Below are 19,186 nucleotides of genomic sequence, written 5' to 3' on the forward strand. Positions count from 1 at the left end.
AATAATGGGATAACCAAGCCATATTAACAGCCTAAGCACTCAAACTAAGAACTCTGCTTTAGAGCCTGTATCTCAACTTGTTGACTGAGGACAGTAAATGTCTAATTGCAAGGGACACGGGAGCCGCAAGCAAACTTTAAAAATATATAGACTTAAAAACATCAAGGAGCCTACTCCTTATTCTGCATTTTAAAATAATGTTTGTATTCTTTCTTCCAAATAGGGGTTTTGCTTTCCTTTTGGTTTCTGTCTCTCTCTTCCTCCCTCTCTCCATATCTCTCTCTCTCTCTCTCTCTCTCTCACACACACATACACACACACCTCACCACTACTGAATAATACTAACTACGTTGAAATGATCACTTGTAAGTTTATTAAACAGAAAGGGAAACAAGAATATATGCACCTAAAAAAAAAAATCTTTCCCTTTTAGATCAAAACTTAAAAACTCTCCAACACATAATCCCAAAAAGAAGAAAAAAATTCCAACTTTTGTTTACTAACTTTCCCCTTTCCCCACAAAGCAGTGTGCTAAAAGTAACTAATAAATGTTAATTCTTCTAAATTCTATCTGGGGATTTCCTAAGTGCTACACTTTATTTAAGCATTACAAATTTTTACAATAATTACAATGCCTCAAAATGTTTTTCCTAGAATTATCTCCTTCATAAATTCACTTTAATATATTTAAATTTCCTACAATGGATTAGGATTAGTAGACTAAATAAAATTAGTAGACTGAGTCAAATTAAATCTGTGCAAGTTAGTTAAACACGAGACTTCTATGTAAACATAGACCGAAATAAATGGATCTATTTTACAACACTAAAACAAAAGCACTGACCCTGCGTCCTCCACCTACAGCTAGACTGCATCACCCTGTGAAAGGCAAGTTCTCAAGTTAACTGTGTTCCCAAGCTACTGGAATTAAGGTCACTGAGAAAAAGCAACAGCCGCCTCTTGCAGCTCCTACCGCTGTATGACTTATGGAAGAAAATGTATGTTAAAATAGACCCAGCTATAAATTATGGCCAAATGACTGTGCTTAGTTCCACAGGGGAAGGGGGACAAAACTCTGTAACTGTTCCTCACCAGACAAGAGCCTTAGATCTTGTACTTCGGCCTTTGGTTTTGTTTCCTTCAGGTGAACTGGTAGCATTTGCCTTATGAGTTTTCTTATGATGTTCAAGGTAAGTCTTTTTGGCAAATGCCTTTCCACATTTATTGCATCTGTGAAGAGAAAAGTTTTTTGTGACTTTCACTTCAATACCGACGTCAGCTACTTCATACTTTTTACTAGGAGAATTGGAAGTGGTGTCCTGTTTTGAATCGTTGTGTTTTGCTTCATCCCTCGAAGGGCCTCTCTTTGCCACTTTGTTCAGAACAAAATCGATGGGCTTTTTTATCGCTCTGATCTCTAAACTGGCTGTTATCTTCCCCAGGTAGCGGGATGACTTTTTATGGACCACAGTTATGTGTCGAATCACATCACGTTTCCGCCGAGTTTCGTAAGTGCAGAGGGGACACTTGTAGAATTTAACATAAATGTTATTTCCATCTGTGTGTAACTCAATGTGTTTAGTCAAGTTCTGCTTGGAGGTAAACTGCCGTTTACAGAGTTTACAGTAAAGTTGCTTAAAGTCAAAGCCAGCGGAAAGTTTTGGTTTCCTGGTCTTTTGCTGGCCACCTGCAGCCGAAGGACTAGCTGACTTAGGGCTTTCAGAGTCCTGTTTAACTTTATTTTTCTGTGTTGCTGGTGTGTTCTTCTTTTCATTTGAATGATTTGTTCCCTTTAGTTCATTCTGTGGAGAATGGGTAATGGAAGGGGGTGAAGATTCTACAGAATCTGTTGGTTCGACTGTAACTTTTACTTCTGAACTGTTGGCGGTATTATTGTTAGGGCCTTTCTCTCTTTTAGAGTTTGCTCCAGAAAGAGTTATCTTGTGGACAATTTGCATATGTCTCTTAAGCATTATTTGTGAACTATATTTCCTCTTGCAAAGGAGGCATTTGCATGCAGTTAAATTGTATTCAGCCTTTGAAGACTTTTGCTTTCGAGTCTTAAAAGATTTTTTAGGGGACGCGGAATCCAGGAACAAAGGCTGCCCAGGCTTTGTCGCTATATCAGGAGTAATTGAGTCCCTCCTCAGTCCTCTATGAACTTCATCAAAATGCCTCCTTACATTCGCTTTTGTAGCAAATGATTTACAACAAACGGGACAACTCCTACTCAGTGAAACCAGAACACTCTTGCTGCGTCCTTTTGAAGGCTGGTTGGGAGCCTTCCGTGTCTCGATGTATTTCTTTAGCTCTTCCATCTTCTTCTTGTGTACTTTTCGAATGTGTCGGCGAACACCACGTCTAGAATTGAATTCTTTTCTACAAAGACAACAAATCAACTGGTGACCAAGGTCGGAACTGTCAGATGTCTCCACGTCGGCCTGTGCTTCCTGAGGCTGCTCCTCGGTGGGAGGCGCAGCTTCCTCTGCAGCGGTCTCTGCAGGCGGGGGCTCCACAGCCTCCACCACCTGTGGGTCTGGATCGGGGACTGCTTTGGGCTGCTCAGGGCCTGTCTCCTGTATCTCAACTTCAGTCTGTTCAGGGGTACTGCTTGACTCTGTGACTTCAGCAGGATTGTCAGTCCTTGAAATATACTGAAACACTGCATTCTGGTTGGTCTCTATGGGTTCTAGCTTGATGATATATTCTCTCTTGTCTACTCTTGGGTAGATGGCTTCTAGGAGATCACTTATGGCTTGGCTTTGTTTATCATTTACATCAGGAAGATCTGTTAAGGAAAAACAAAACTATTGTTTTTAACCTGAAATAATTAACCTGTCTTAACCCTCTAATATTTTAAATTACATAATGAAACATCTTTAAGTAATACATGTTTCTTTTTATAGCAATATCTACTTTTCAGCATTTCATGAACATAAAACATAGTTATGACCTAAAACTTTGCTTAAATTTATCAGACTAAGAAAGGTATACTCTGAAGAGCTACTCATGCTTCTAAGTTTCCTTATTATAAAATCACAAGCACATGGATTGTCCTAAACAATAAAAATACTATCACTTATTTTTAGTCTGAAATTTTTAGAGTACCAAAGCCAACTCAAGTTCTTCCAACCCAGGATGGATAAAATATCAGCAAGGATGTTACTATATATATGACTTTTAATACAATATGGTAGTATACTAGTTAATGTAAGCCTTAATAAACAATGTAGATTACTTCCATTGGGACAGTAGAACATCTCACAAAAATAAAAAATATTTGCAAGTCAACATAAATGGCATGAGGTATGAAAAACACAATTTTTTCAACAAAACAAAACTTTAATGAAACACCTGGCTAGGAACTATCCATTAGCCTAGTTGTGTAACGGCAGCCCCAGTACAGGCAAGCAAACAGTCTGCCGCAACAAGGCTGCGTATATGCGGGTTCTAGAGACACAAACTCTGATCCTCAGGCTGGTGACAAGAGCCATCTTCCTAGCCCTTCTTTCTTCTTGTAAATAGTAGTGAGTGAGGTAACACTTTCATGACAGTATATGTAAAACCACCAAGAAAATGCACAATAATGTGGCAACTCCATTTATCAACTATGCTATGTAAATTACCTCTACAACTTAATAATGAAGAACACCAACAAATAAAACACCACTTTAATTAAAATGTTAGATTTTAAACTAATTTCTCTAGACTACCCTTTAATTTATAGCTCAGTAATAAAAAGTTCAATAAGATCAAATACAAGCGCATGATTATCTTCAACACTAAAAATGTTATTATTTTTAGTCTCAAACCTTTAGATTGACAAAACCAACCTAAGGTTTCCATAACCCAGGATGAATAAAACACCATGAAGAATGTTATCATAAAAGAGTTTCCATAAAATATGACCATATCTTAGCATAAAAGTTTCTATACAAATATGAGTATTTATTTTATCTGTACCCTATACTACACTTTAACATAATTTACTAATTTAAAAAATACTGCTATTCAGTTTTTACATTATATCTCCCTATCAAAAAACTTTTCTAAAACAGTAAGTTTGAGTGTAGATTTTAGTTATGGTTTATCCTATATTATAAGACTAATATCCACCTATGAGTGAGTATATACCATGTGTGTCTTTCTGTTTCTGGGATACCTCACTCAAGATGATCTTTTCTAGTTCCCACGATTTGTCTGCAAATTTCATGATTTCCTTGTGTTTAATAGCTGAAGTATTCCATTCTGTAAATGTACCACAATTTCTGTATCCATTCTTCCATTGAGGGACAGGGAATCTTATGAAAAAGAGGAGTTGGAAAGACCTGGAGGGGGCAGGAACTCCACAAGGAGACCAACAAAACCAAAATATCTGGGCCTAGGGGTCTTTGCAAAGACTGATACTCCAACCAAGGGCCATGCATGGATATAACCTAGAACCCCTGCTCAAATGTAGCCCACGGCAGCTCAGCCTCCAAGTGGGTTCCCTAGTAAGGGGAACAGGGGCTGTCTCTGACATGAACTCAGTAACAGGCTCTCTGATCACCTCCCCCTGGGGGTGTGGAACAGCCTTACCAGGCCACATTGGAAGACAATGCAGCCAGTCCTGATGAGACCTGATAGGCTAGGGTCAAATATAAGGGGAGGAGGACCTCCACTATCAGTGGACTAGGGGAGGGGCATAGGGGGAGAAGAGGGAGAGAAGGTACGATTGGGAGGAGATGAGGGAGGGGGCCACAGCCAGGATACAAAGTGAATCAATTGTAATAAATGATAATAAAAAAAAGCTTCTCCCCCCCCCCAAAAAAAAAGTGAGTTTGAGTTTAAAAATGTAAAAGATCTACATATCTATATATCAGCCTAAAATAACTGTCTCATTTTGTAAATGCACAGTTTAAAACCCTGAACAGGAAATAATGAAGTTATCTAGTATTACTATATTTTAAGGAATTTACATTAATTCTTTACTGCAAGAAAATAACACTACACCTTATTTATTTATTTATTTATTTATTTATTCATACAAGAAAAGTACATTTAATTTAAAAACATTTGGTTCCACAAAGACTGTTAGTATGCTACTTGCCTGCATAATAAAAGTAATAATCTTGTTAGTCTAGATTCAATCTAATACTGAGTATGTGATATCTAAATAAATTTCACTAGGAACAAATCTGACCTTCAAATTAAGATCCAGAAAACACTAGAAAGATTAATAAATATTTCAAAGCTCTTTGTCATTCCCAAAATATCAAGTAATTTATTCATTTCTTGCTACTATTTGGAAGCAGTCTCATTTACTTAAGGAGAATCTAAGAAAGTCATCAATCATACTTAGCAACAAGTTGTTAAATTAAAAGAAATATACCATGAAATTGCTCCTGTAAGACAGCATTAATATGTAACTTTCAAATGCTATACTATATATGACCCAAATAAAAATTCAAACACAATCTTCAATATTTCAATACAAATAAATATACTCACAGATAAAAACTCATAGATTAGGAAAAACCAAATAGAAAACATTAATATAAAGTACTATCCAAGAAACTGAATATAACAAGTGTTTCGTTTTATTCTCCATCACTAAATTATCTAAAACTAGATATCAATACCACTTTAGTGCAAAATATATAGAAGCAGTAAAAAAAAAATACTTAACTCTAAACTGAATATATGAACAAAACTTACTGTCATCCATTTGGAGACTTGGTGGGCAGTAAAATTTCTTATGGGTAATTAAATTTGGTAATCCTCTAAAGAGACTACGGCATAATTTACATTCAAAAATCGTGTCCACATCTTTTAATAAAATATGTTTAAGTTGTTTGGTTCCTGGAAGAAAAAGAAATATACAAAAGTTAACTCTGACCTGTACTTTTAAATAAGGTTTTAATTATTGATAACCCAAAAAAAGGTGTTACTCTGAAAACAAAATGCAGACAGTGCCAATTTCTTTTTTATTTTTTAAATTTATTTTTTTATTAATTACAGTTTATTCACTTTGTATCCAGCTGTAGCATCCTCCCACATGCCCTCCCAATTCCACCCTCCCTCATCTCCTCTCATTGCCCTCCCCAAGTCCACTGACAGGGGAGGTCCTCCTCCCCTTCTCTCTGACCCTAGCCATTTCTACCACAGAGTATTTATTAACTAAGTGATAAAATAAATTCCAAGCAAATATTATATGATTTGGCAATTTAGACAGCCAAAACATGATGCCCATTTTCCATTTCAGTAGCTAATCAATTCACTGAATATACCAAGGCAGTGGTTTTGACATCTGATTGAGCATTACATTGAGTTGAAAATACAGATATGCATTGCTCTCTAGACAAGAAAATGTTTCCCATCATTCCTGCAAATTTTCTGCTGGTTCTGCCAGCTCTTTTCTAAATCTGGAGGTGAAAAAATAAGGTGGTTTTTTTTTTTTTTAACACATTTCCCAATTCATTAAAGGTCCAAACTCTTACCACAGGACTATGACCATCCTTTTAAAATTCAGTTTATATTACTACGGGCTCTGGGCCAACATGGAATTGTACTACTTGGTAATAAAGCAGGGGATCTTTTTCTCTACTGAAAGAGAATTTTGAATTTTGCTCAGGCTTCTTGACGGCACTACCAATGTATATATCTCAAGCATTTATCCATGAGAACTCCTGCCCCAATTCCAATTACTTATCCCTATAATTACCATAATCCATGTCTTATCCATTTGATTATAAACTCTCAAAGCAAGCAAGACCAAGCCTACCATATTTATAACGACAAGGTGTTTGGTTCTAATAACAGAGAACTAGGGAACTGATCTAGGGAATCTAAGCATTACAGTGGAAGATCGAAAGACAGAATGACTGGCAGAAATCATCACATCTCTAAAGTATCCACGAGGCACAAAACACAAACAAGACCTGTTATTCCCTCCTACAGGTCTCTGCTATAGTAACTTACTAACTGATATAAATGCCTTAATTTTGTTCCTTTCTTTGACAAGGTATCCTGAATAATACACTTAAGATCACTTAGGTACTGAACGTTCTGTCATTTCACAAGCAGTTGCCTGTCTGTGAATCTCTGGTACTACTGAAGAATATTAACTATCTTAACATACTGTAGGGTCTACCACACCCAAACACCAGGCAGAGCTCAGAGAAACCTGCAGAAAAGGGGGAGGGAGGACTGCAAGAGCCCGAGAGGTGGCGGACAGCAGGAGAGCACAGCCCACAGCATCAGCGAAGCAGGGCTCACACAGACTGACGTGGCAGTCATGGAGCCTGCCCGGGTCTGCACCAGGTCCTCCGTGTACATGCTGTGGTGTTTAGCTTGGGGTATTTGTGGGACTCCTAACAGTGGGAGTGGGGCGTCTCTGACTCTTTCCTGCTCTTGGGACCCTTTTCCTTCTACTGGCTGCCTCACCCAGCATGGATGAGGGTTTACACCCAGTGCTGCTGCACTCTGTCATGCCACGCTTGGCTGCTGTCACCCGGAAGCCTGCTCTTTTCTAAGGGAAAGAGAGGAGCAGTGACTCTGGGCAAGAGCTGAGGTAAGGATTGGAGGAACCCTGGGAGGAGGGGAGAAAAAAGAGGCTGCACTTGGGATGTACTACATGAGAGAATGATAAGTAAAAAGAAAAAAATTGTAAGGTCAATAAAAGTTCAATGTTTCTAACCCAAACTTTAACCATCTATTTATATTTACATTTGACTTTTAAGGGCATATTTTACCGTCATTTCTAAAATAGGTCAGACCTCAGAATTCTATTGGAAAGATAATACAACTAGATAAGATCACATTAACAAGTCTTATCTTACTTGTTAATCTGATCTTATCTAGTTGTATTACCTCCTACACACACACACACACACACACACACACACACGGTTTCTTTTTGAAGCCCTGGCTGTCCTGGAACTAGCTCTATAGACCAGATCCACTGCCCTCTGCAGGAGACCTGGGTTCAGTTCCCACCACCCACATGAAGGTTCACAACCATCCATAAGTCCACTTCCAGGATCCAACCACCTCTCTAGCCTCAGAAGGTACCCGGCATGCACACGGTGCACAAACATGCTTACAAGCAAAACACATGCACAGACAAAATAAAAATAAGTAAGTCTTTTAAAAGAATAGTCCTCACTAAAGGAAAAAAGACTGAAGAAAAACAAAGACATCTATTTAACTAAAACACGCAACTAAAGGGCTGAGAAAGATAGCTCAGTGGTTAAAAGGACGTTCCAGACGGATCCAACCTCTCTGGCCTCGATACAGTACATGTACATTGAACTCACATGACCCCCACCCCCACCCCACCACCCACGCACACAATTAAGAATCATTTAAACATTAAGATTTTAAATTCAACTCTAAATTTACTTGAGCAAATAGCAGCATATTTAAAGCATTACCAATCTTATGTAAACATGAGGTTATAACTAAAAGAAAAAAACAGTGAAATATAAAAGACTATATCCTTAAATTAGGTAACCACCTTGTCCACAAGGCGCTCTTGATTGTAAAATAAATAAATAAATAAATAAATAGATAAATAAATAAATAAATAGATAGATAGATAGATAAATAAATAAATAAATAAATAGATAAATAAATAAATGAAAGAAAGAAAGACATCAATTTCTTAATTATTCCTAGTTAAATAGCTATATTTAGTAGAGAGTATATTACTTATTCCCAGTAGGCATTTTTAAAAAGTATCTCCTCTAACCTGTAAGTTATAAACACTTTCCTCAAAATGCAAGCACACACACAGTATTACTACTGACTCAGGTACCAATGTCTTGTCAGAAATACAACAAATGTTCTCTTGCTCCTCTGTCCTTCATATGCCATTACCCACATTATTCTTACTAGAACATCTCCTTCCCTAGTCTGATTCACTCACAATACCTTCAGACCCAGGTCAGACGTCATTTCTGCCAGGAAGCTTTCTCTGACCTTTCATCTAACTGCTGGGGTGGTGCACGTCTTTAATCCCAGCACTGAGTAAGCAGAGGCAGGCGGACCTCTGTGAGTCCAGGACAGCCAAAGCTACACAGGAAAACCCCGTCTGGAAACACCAACAAACAAGAACAAACAAACAAGAAAACAGCCGCTACCCCTGCACTGTTAATGCATCTCGCCATCTGCCCTGCTGCCCGCACCGTCCTGCGCTTACAGGGTTCTATGCCCCACGATGCCGAGACCTAGGACAGTCACCTTTGGTGCTCACCTCTGTGTCCCACCCCCAGGACAATGCCTGGATGACCTTACTAACAGCTCTCTAGATACGGTGTCTAATAAGACAAAACATTCACACATGAGAAAGGTCAACATGTCTTGTTGCATAAGCAGATATTAAAAAGGTTCCTCTACTTTCAGCTACCATTTAAGATGCTATATTTTTTTCCCATCAGAACAGAATGGGTTTATTTAAAATCAGCTACCATTTTTCTGATTGCTTTGTCACAAACAGACAAAGCCTTTGTCATAGTAAAACCCCTCCTCACCTGAGACATAGGCTTGGTTATGTAGACAGCAACATGAAGTTTGTCCACACTCTTAATCCTGACAAAAAGTCATGCTCATTGTCTCCTTTTTTTAAACATTTGCTCTTTCTTGCTTATCTTCTTAAATTACCTTAGAAATCATTACTTACTGCTTAATAGATCATCAACCATGATCTTAACTGGAAAAACAAAAACAAAACAAAACAAAAACTCCACCAAAGCATAAGAGCTTTGGTAGTGAACACGGACATGCACAATAATAAATTTATAAGTAGAATAAAATTCCTTGTTTTTGATTGCTGAGTAGTGTTCCATTGTGTAAAAGTACCACAATTTCTGTATCCATTCCTCCACTGAGGGGCATCTGGGCTGTTTCCAGGTTCTGACTATTACGAATAAAGCTGCTGCGAACATGGTTGAGTAAATGTCCTTTTGTGTACTTGAGCCTCTTTTGGATATATGCCTAGCAGTGGTATAGCTGGATCTCGAGGTAGTGCTATTCCTAATTGTCTGAGAAAGCGCCAAATTGATTTCCAAAATGGTTGCACAAGTTTACACTCCCACCAGCAATGGAGGAGGGTTCCCCTTTCTCCACATCCTCTCCAGCATGTACTGTCACTGGAGTTTTGGCCAGCCACAGAGGAGGACACTGCAGCCACTCCTCATGAGACCTGATAATCTAAGGTCAGATGGAAGTGGAGGAGGACCTCCCCTATCAGTGGACTTAGAGAGGGCCATGAGAGGAGATGAGGGAGGAAGGGTGGAATTGGGAGGGAATGAAGGAGGGTGCTACAGCTGGGATACAAAGTGAATAAAGTGTAATTAATATAAAAAATTTAATTAAAAAATAAAATAAATAAATAAATAAATAAATGAAAGTTTAATATAAAAAAATTCCCTTAAGACTGCACCTACCTGATGATGACTATTTCATTTTACCCTAACAAACACTTAATGGCACACCTAGTATCACACACAACACTATTCACCTCACTGGAAATATGTAGTGAAGAATGTGGTTCCGTGACACTAAGAATTTCAAACATGTATAACTACCTGTTCTCTCAAGATCATAATCCGAGAAGACATGCTTGGAAGATGAATGCTAAAAATAATAAATCAACCCAGTTTTAAATTTTAATCAGTCCCATTTTAAATTTCCTGTAATTGCTATGTAACAATCAGAAAAATTCCATCACAGGCAGAAGAGACAGTTCCAACAGTGAGAGCACTTGCTGCTCTTCCAAATGACTCCTCAGATACTGCATTTATGTACAGGTACACAACTGTGTATAGCAGAAAGAAAAGGAAAGGAGGGCGGGAATTGAAGGAAGGGAGGGAAGGAAGGAAAGAGAGAGAGAGAAAGAAAGATCCCATCACAGAATAGAGCACTCTCTGTTAAACAATTCTCACAGACCTTCTTCCATGCTATGTTTATCAGAATTTAAAAATACAGCATCATAATTCAGTCACGGCTTATACTAAATTTAATTAAAATTACCTCAATCAGAAAAAAAAAATAACTTGGAAATGGTGGCTCTAGGAAGACAATCACAAAAAGAACATTACACAAAATACTTCTTATTTTTCCCTAGCATACCACAAATTAACAATTTATTCTTTCCTGGGGAAGAGAGAATGAAGTTCCTTGCATATGGTAGTATAGCATATTCTATATAAAGAACCTTTTCTCCACAACTGTACATATTATTTCTTTTTTATAATTTAATATACTGTAAGAATTTAACTTGTCAATTTCACATTAAGGACTAGTTGTGACTACTGGACACTTCCCTCATTTTCCTGTTTCTGCCTTTAGAATATGCTACTGCTTCTTTGCCTCTGTAAGATGACTAAGAGACTAACAAATATCAATCTCAACAAAACCAGTGTAATAAATACCTAAAGGATATTCAGTAACTATCTAGAGGAGCTGTGGTTTTCTTCAAAGGTGTGTTTTGAAGGAAGTCAGAGAGAAAGGCAGAGCCACTGAGCATGAGAAGGGAAAAGAGGGAAGGTCCACGGACATCACATCACAGGGTGATCCCAGCACTATTGACTCAGACAAGAAAGACTCGGGAAAGCATAGCGCATGGTGGAGGTACTACCAGAAGCTGGAGTCTGGAGCAAACAGCAAGGTTCAGTCACCCAATAATGAGGGTGTTAGAGTAGAAAATCTATAGCCTCGTGTAACTGTACAGTAAATCCAACAACCAACTCTATCCACAAAGACAGGTGCACAACAATGTACACCTGCTGCCATTTCTACTGGGGGAAACATAGATGTGTTCAAGCATGGGTGAAAGATCCCTGGAAGAGGGCACAACTATGGAGCAGTAGCCACCTGTGCAAAAGGGGCAGTGGGAAGCCAGCTTTTCACCCTGTAAACTACATCAACAATATCATTCTTTCCCTCCGCCCCCCAAAAGAACTACCTAAATCATTTTACAAATCAATTAGTTAGAAATAGGTGTGTCTTCCTGCTTCTGAGATAACTCACTCAGGATGATCTTTTCTAGTTCCTACCATCTGCCTGCAAATTTCATGATTTCCTTGTTTTTAATTGCTGAGTAGTATTCCACTATGTAAATGCACCACAATTTCTTTATCCATTCCTCAGCTGAAGGACATCTGGGTTGTTTCCAGATTCTGGCTATTATGAATAAAGCTGCTATGAACATGGTTGAGCAAATGTCCTTGCTGTATACTTGAGCATATTTTGGATATATGCCTAGCAGTGGTATAGCTGGATCTTGAAGAAGCACTATTCCTAATTATCTGAGAAAGCGCCAGATTGATTTCCAAAGTGGTTGTACAAGTTTAGATTCCCACCAGCAATGGAGGAGGGTTCCCCTTTCTCCACACCCTCTCCAGCATGCGCTGCACTTTCAGTTTTTGATCTTAGACATTCTGATCGGTGTAAAGGTAATCTCAGGGTCATTTTGATTTGCGTTTCCCTGATAGCTAAGGATGTTGAACATCTCGTTAAGTGTTTCTCTGCCATTCGATATTCCTCTACTGAGAATTCTCTGTTTAGCTCTGTAGCCCATTTTTTTAATTGGATAACTTGATTTGTTGCTGTTTAACTTCTTGAGTACTTTATATATTCTAGATATTAGCCCTCTGTCAGATATAGGATTGGTGAAGACCCTTTCCCAATCTGTGGGCTGTCGTTTTGTTCTGACATGGATATTAGACATATAATATAGGATAATCACACTAAAATCTGTACACCTAAAAAAGCTAAGCAAGGAGGACCCTGGGTAAGATGATAAATCCTCACTCAGAAAGGCAAACAGGATGGAAGCTGGAAGAAGGAGAAAACAGGAAACAGGGCAGGAGCCTACCACAGAGGACCTCTGAAAGACTCTACCCAGGAGTGTTATCAAAGCAGATGCTGAGACTCATAACCAAACTTTGGGCATAGTGCAGGGAATCTTATGAGAGAAGGGGGAGATAGTAAGAGATGAAGAGGACAGGAGCGCCACAAGAAGAGCAACAGAACCAAAAGATCTAAGCACAGGGGTCTTTTCTGAGACTAATACTCCAATCAAGGACCATGCATGGAGATAACCTAGACCCCTTGCTCAAATGTAGCCCATGGCAGCTCAGTATCCAAGTGGGTTCCCTAGTAAGGGGAACAGGGACTGTCTCTGACATGAACTCAGGGGCTGGCTCTTTGACCACCTCCCCCTGGGGGTGTGGAACAGCCTTACCAGGACACAGAGGAAGACAATGCAGACAGACTTGCTGAGACTTGATAGACTAGGGTCAGAGGGAAAGGGAGGAGGGCCTCCCTTATCAGTGGACTGGGGAAGGGGCAAGGGAAGAGAAGAGGGAGGGAGGGAGGGAGGGCAGGTTTGGGAGGGGATGAGGGAGGGGGCTACAATTGGGATACAAAACTAATAAATTGTAGTTAATTAATAAATAAATTAATTAATTAATAGAAATAAATAGCAGGGATAAGAAAGAATTTTTAATTTAAAGCCAGAAAATAATGCAAAGCAAACACAGTAAAAATGTGTTAAGACTGTCAAGCAGTCAGCGTAGCATGCATTAGCTGGTCTAAATGAGTCCACTTCTTCCCCAGACAAAGAGGCGGCTACGAGCATCCCGCTTGGGTAAGAATCAGCATCAGCTCGCAGACAGCCCAGTGTAGGCAACTACGATGACACGGTAGTTGAAGACAGCGGTCTGAACTTGAAGATGAAGGCAGGTCCTTTGCCTCTCACCTGCTAAGCAGATTCATGCCCCTCACAGTGGTCCTGCCAAGCATCTATCAGATACTCAGTGCTACCAGGATAGTTTTGTCAATGCAAAGTGTGTGACCTAGTTACAGTGGAAAGAGGCTGGAAAGAGATGAGTCACTGAGGGTGTGCTTATAGAAGACTGGGTCAGGGAGGAACTGAGTCTCAGATTAGAATAAATGTTAAACCCTAAGTCATGCAGCCCATTCTCTCAAGGCCTACCTTGCCTGAAACACCTTTGTACTACAAAGAGCTTTGAACAGGATAGATATGTGAGAGATTACTGTTCAGGAAATTAAGATATCTGATTTATGGGACACAATAATAATTCTCCTTCAATACAAAATTAATTTCTCTGCACAACTCTGTACATTCCTAAATCACCTCTAATTTAAATTATAGTATTTTCAGATTATTTTACATTTAAAAAAAAAAAACCTCACAGCTAATATGCTGGGGAGAATTTTTTAAAGAACACTTCTGGCTAACTTTATGGCAACTTGATACAAATCAGTCATTTAGATGGGGAAAATCCACACCTGAGGAAATGCCCCCACTGAATTACCTATCTCGCTGCCCAGTTCTTTAGTTTACATAGTAAAGAACTGGTAAACGCAGAGAATCAATGACTACAACGCAGTAAAAGATGCTAATTTCATCTCTAAATATTTTCCTTCTATGTTGATTTGAACAAGAATGGCACACATACGCTCATATATTTGGACATTTAGTCACCATGAAATGGCACCATCTGAAAAGATTAGAAGGATGAGGGGGTAGAGCCTTGTAGGAGGAGGTGTGGCCTTATTGACAAAATCGGTCGCTGGGGGGTAGGCTTTGTGGTTACAAAGCACAACCCAGGCCCAGTGTGTCTTTGTGTCTCTTAGTTCTCTGTCTCTCTTTGTGTCTGTCTGTCTCTCTTCGCCTGTCCATCTATCAACCCCTCTCCTCCCAACCCTGCCCATGGACCAGGATATAGCTCTTGGCTACTGCTCCCCACCATGATGAGGATGGACTAACCCTCTGACTGCAGGCCAGCCCCAATAAAGTCTCTTTCCTAAGAGTTGCCATGGTAACGGTGTCTCTTCACAGTAACAGAACACCGTCCAAGATTTAAAACACACACACACAAACTTTGTATATACAACATTTTGAAAAGCATTTTCTAAGACAAAGCATTTATGAACTAATCAATTCTAACTTAAAAGAATAATGCTGCAATAAACTAAAGCAGTATTAAATAACCTTAACTCTAAATTATGAATTTTAAAAGAAACCAAGTTATGCTACTAAATGGGAAAAACTATTATTCTCATTTTCATTCCAAAGAGTGAAAAAGAAATGATGTTTGAGAACTATTAAACAGAAATGAACTGTTACTCTCCTATGTGAGAAATATAAAGGACTCCTAACAAGTGACTGTTGTACTCATCACAGGAGGCTGTGACTCACAGATTACTCTGTTAATCAAAAGTAAAAACAACACCCAAAATCAGGTTGGCACCAAGACAGGCACATGACAGACACTGGAACACTTACTACAGTAAGGACAACACACATTAAAGCCATGTGTACGTCTACAAAATGGTTCTTAGAGATAAGAGAAAAACTCTCTCTGAGAATAACCTATTTCTTTGAATTATAAGTGAAGCAAATGTTTATTTCCCCCTCTAAATTTTTTTTCTTTAAAAACAATTTATTTATGTACTTTGTGTATGTGCCTGTATAGTATGTGTATGTGTGTGTACATACATGTCACATGCATGCAGTCACCATGGACACGAGAAGAGGGTGTTGGATCCCCTGGAACTGGAGTTGCAGGGAACTTTAAGCTGCTATGTGAATGCAGAGAACTGGACTGGGTCTTCTGCAAAGGTAATAAGCGCTCCCTCCAGTCCTTCCCTGTGCTTCGTCCACACAGTAATACACCATCAGGCTTTCCCTTAAACCTCGGAAAATCTTCATGATGACAGCAGCTTCAAAACAATGACAAGCTCCTACCACCTATCAATCAGGTGGCCACTCACCGTGTTATCTACTTAGTGATGTTTAACTGAACAGTAATGTCAGAACACAAATGTACAAAGAACAGATGAAGGAGTTATAAGACTCACAGTGACCTATGATCTCACTTTTAACACAGGACCCCTAACTTCTCATTGCTACCATGTAATGAGGAATACCTATTTCAAAGCTTTAAAATGTAACTGCACAAATATAACATATAGCCAATTCTTACGATAATCTAAAAGAAAGAGATTCTTGCATTTGGACAGATGACGCAGAGGTTAAGAGCACTGGCTGTTCTTCCAGAGGACCCAGGTTCAACTCCAAAATACTAACATGGAGGGTCATAACTGTTTATAACTGCACCTCAAGGTACCCAATGTTCTCTTCTGGTTTCTGTAGGTACCAGGCATGCATGTGGCACACAAACAGGCAGTCAAAACATTCATACATGTAAAATAAAATAAAAATAACTTAAAAAACCCAAAAGCTTAATAAATGTATCTGAAGATATCAGGGATAGATTATGTCTTTTTTTCTACCCTGTATTCCAGAATTTTGACAGGCGGTGAGCCCCCAAAACAGAGATGATAAAAAAAATTAACCTAGAATGATACCTCACATGTTTTAGTACAATTTACACCAAAGTTTATGAAGAACCTTTATATAACTTCCTTAAGAAGTAACAACATTTTATCCTAAAATATACCAGATTTCTCTAAACTATAGTAAAAAAAAAAGTTTTAAATTAATATTTAGTAGGTAATTTCTAGACCAAGTCAATGTTTATTCGTTTGTCTTAAAAATATGACAACTCAAAGTATACCAAAAAGAAAATCAATGTACAGGCATTTAGGTAGTTTTTAATTATGCTGTGATGTCTGAAAAATATTAACTAAAATGTTCATACCTGATCGAAAGCACTCAATTATTTGCTGAATACCCGATTTGGATGTCTGTAGTGGTTGCTGTAACAGAGGAGGATCTCCAGGCTCCAGGATATAAACTACATGGAAGACAAACACACACCCAACCCACAAAAGAAAGGGTTATTTAAATCACTTACTACTGAATCAAACAATAGTTTGCTACAATTATGTTAACAATGAGAATACCTCCATATATATTCATATATCAAAAACTCACCATCATCTTTTTAAGACAAATGAAGCAACAGAGGGAGGACCTCCATCATTCCCAATAGTAAAGACTCACTCAAGGCTACTTATTAGGTCTAACAGCAAGTACTCAATGCTGGCATCACTCAGTGTATACTGTTTACCTCTGCATTCCCCTTAGAGAAGAACTATATTTAACAGAATCTCTTCAGGCTATAGTGGCTTAGCCATACCCAGTAAACTCTTCCAAAAGCCTTTAAAATAATCTGACCAAGCACCCTGGACCATCATGAGAATAAAACTCAAGCCCAACTGCCAAAGAAAGAAAATAGACAAGTAGACAATTGTAGGAACACAGACTTTCACTGAAGTGCTCTGCAGCACTGTATTCAAATGACAGAAATTTTAAATTTTGAACTTTCTTATAGGAACCAAACTAAAAACTATGACATATCTACGTAACAGCATCTCTCACAACTTTTGAAAAGCACCAGCCAGCTCCAGTGTACTGACAATGAAGGATGTCAGGATTGTTAAATAATAAAAACAGGGTATAGACCGTGACCTATTTACATAATGCATTTTATGCAGACATAGAAATACGTAAGTTTAGTTGATATGGGGATGTGTATGGATAATAAGAGACATTTACCTTGAAGAGCACTAACAGAACTTAAAGGTTCTGTCAGGGCTGGCTATCAGGGATGATATTCACTTTCTGCCTCATACTTCTATTGCTTCAGAGCACAGAAGCTAGGCGTGTTACAAGTAAAACAGACGAAAAACAACTTTTCCATTTTAAAAATAAAAATTTTCACTTTCATATCTAGTAGGCAACACCGCCTCCCCTTTGCAAAATTCTCAGATGAGCAGAAAAAATACTATTAGATCATGTGACACAAGGTAGCTGAAAGGACAACTATGTTTCTATAAGTTGTCAATAGCAGGTTGTAGTGAAGAAAAAACTGGCCATTAATTTTTTTTTCTTTTTATAAGAACACAATACCCTACCCAGCTAATACCATCATAACCCAGGGACCACTCTCTCAGTGTAGAGTTTGGGGAGCAAGTTTCCTTCAACTGGATGTGCCACTAATGCTCTGCAGCCAGACCTGAACAGCCATTCAGGTCTGAGAGGTAAGTACCCGAGGCTGCTGTGCTGAGCATACGGATGCAGCCTTTGAGTCCCCATCATCCCTCAAGCGCCCAGTGCTCACCAACAGGAGGAACCACATCTCAGAACTAGATCATTTCATCAAACAAAATCTTAACATAAGTACATAAACAGGGTACACACAGACAACTAACTCAGTCTGAGAACTGGCAGGAAGTGAAGTAGTAAAGAATGTAAGACTCTAGATGCACAGCCCCTGCATGTCAATTGTGTGACTGTTTATTGAGGTATACATAACTAAGACAATTAAATGCTCAGATCCCTTCCTCTTCTCTAACATGGAGCTAACAAAATTTCCCCCCAAAAAAGGAACTTTGTTATTATTAAATAAGATATGAGTTCTCATCATATCTTATCAAAACACAGCCTGGGAAGTAGCAAGTTTGCGCTCAGTAAACACCCCAGAAGCAGCAGCAGCATTATGATGAACAAACCACTGCTTTCCTGACAGCAAAAAAAAAAAAAATCTCTTTTACAAAACCTAAGTCAAATTCAACCTTTGAGAGTAGCAACAGCAGAGGTGTATCAGCAGTCTCTTAGTGATGAGTTAGAAGGATCTCTTTTTAGTACTTGCATATGATAGCAACTGATAACTATAAAACATAATTAGCTATAAAGAGAGTGGAACAATCTACTAACTGTAGAGAACTAAGCTCTGGCTTTACATGGGGCAAGCAGTAGAGAACTGGAGAATAGGAAAAAAGAAAGAAAGATAACAAATAGGTAAGAGAGTGCTTTGGAGAGAACAGACTGTGTCAGAGTTCCTCATTTAGGTATGCGCGCCAGAAAACCTTCTGTAATACAGCAGCTGCCACAATCGCACCCAACTTGAGAGCGAGGGCAGCCTCCTACCCACCACACGCAGCAGCTTCCACCAGAGCGCACTCACCTGAGGCAGCATTCTAAACAAGACGGATGGACGCCTTGGCTTTGCATGGACACATCTACTCAGTAAGTATATCTGTGTGGCTCCCACTATTAAAATACATGTTTTCATTTGAAATGTACTCGCATAAACACACACACATATACATACACACACCCATGTAATTTTCTAAACTATCCTTTTACATACTGTCATCCGCTCCGAGATCAGATAATCAGACCCATCAGGTTTCATTTTAAAAA

General features: G+C 38.7%; 1 protein-coding gene across 2 annotated transcripts in view; it reads right to left on the minus strand.

Moving 5' to 3' along the window:
- The window catches only part of Znf800 (zinc finger protein 800), a 39,675-nt gene extending 22,908 nt beyond the window's left edge, over positions 1-16,767 (minus strand). Inside the window, exons 1-3 of one of the 2 annotated variants that reach the window (XM_055608227.1) lie at positions 16,677-16,767; positions 5,698-5,841; positions 1,093-2,788 (exon numbers count right to left, since the gene is read on the minus strand). In XM_055608227.1, the coding sequence (XP_055464202.1) occupies positions 1,093-2,788; positions 5,698-5,707 (1,706 nt within the window). In that variant the 5' untranslated portion in view covers positions 5,708-5,841; positions 16,677-16,767. Of the gene's footprint in view, positions 1-1,092; positions 2,789-5,697; positions 5,842-16,676 lie in introns of those variants that run through there. The other variant, XM_055608225.1, reaches the window with a different exon arrangement.
- Between the last annotated feature and the right edge of the window lie 2,419 nt (positions 16,768-19,186).

Source organism: Psammomys obesus, unplaced genomic scaffold, assembly GCF_907164565.1.
Source record: "Psammomys obesus unplaced genomic scaffold, mPsaObe1.curated_primary_1811, whole genome shotgun sequence".
NCBI lineage: Eukaryota > Metazoa > Chordata > Mammalia > Rodentia > Muridae > Psammomys > Psammomys obesus.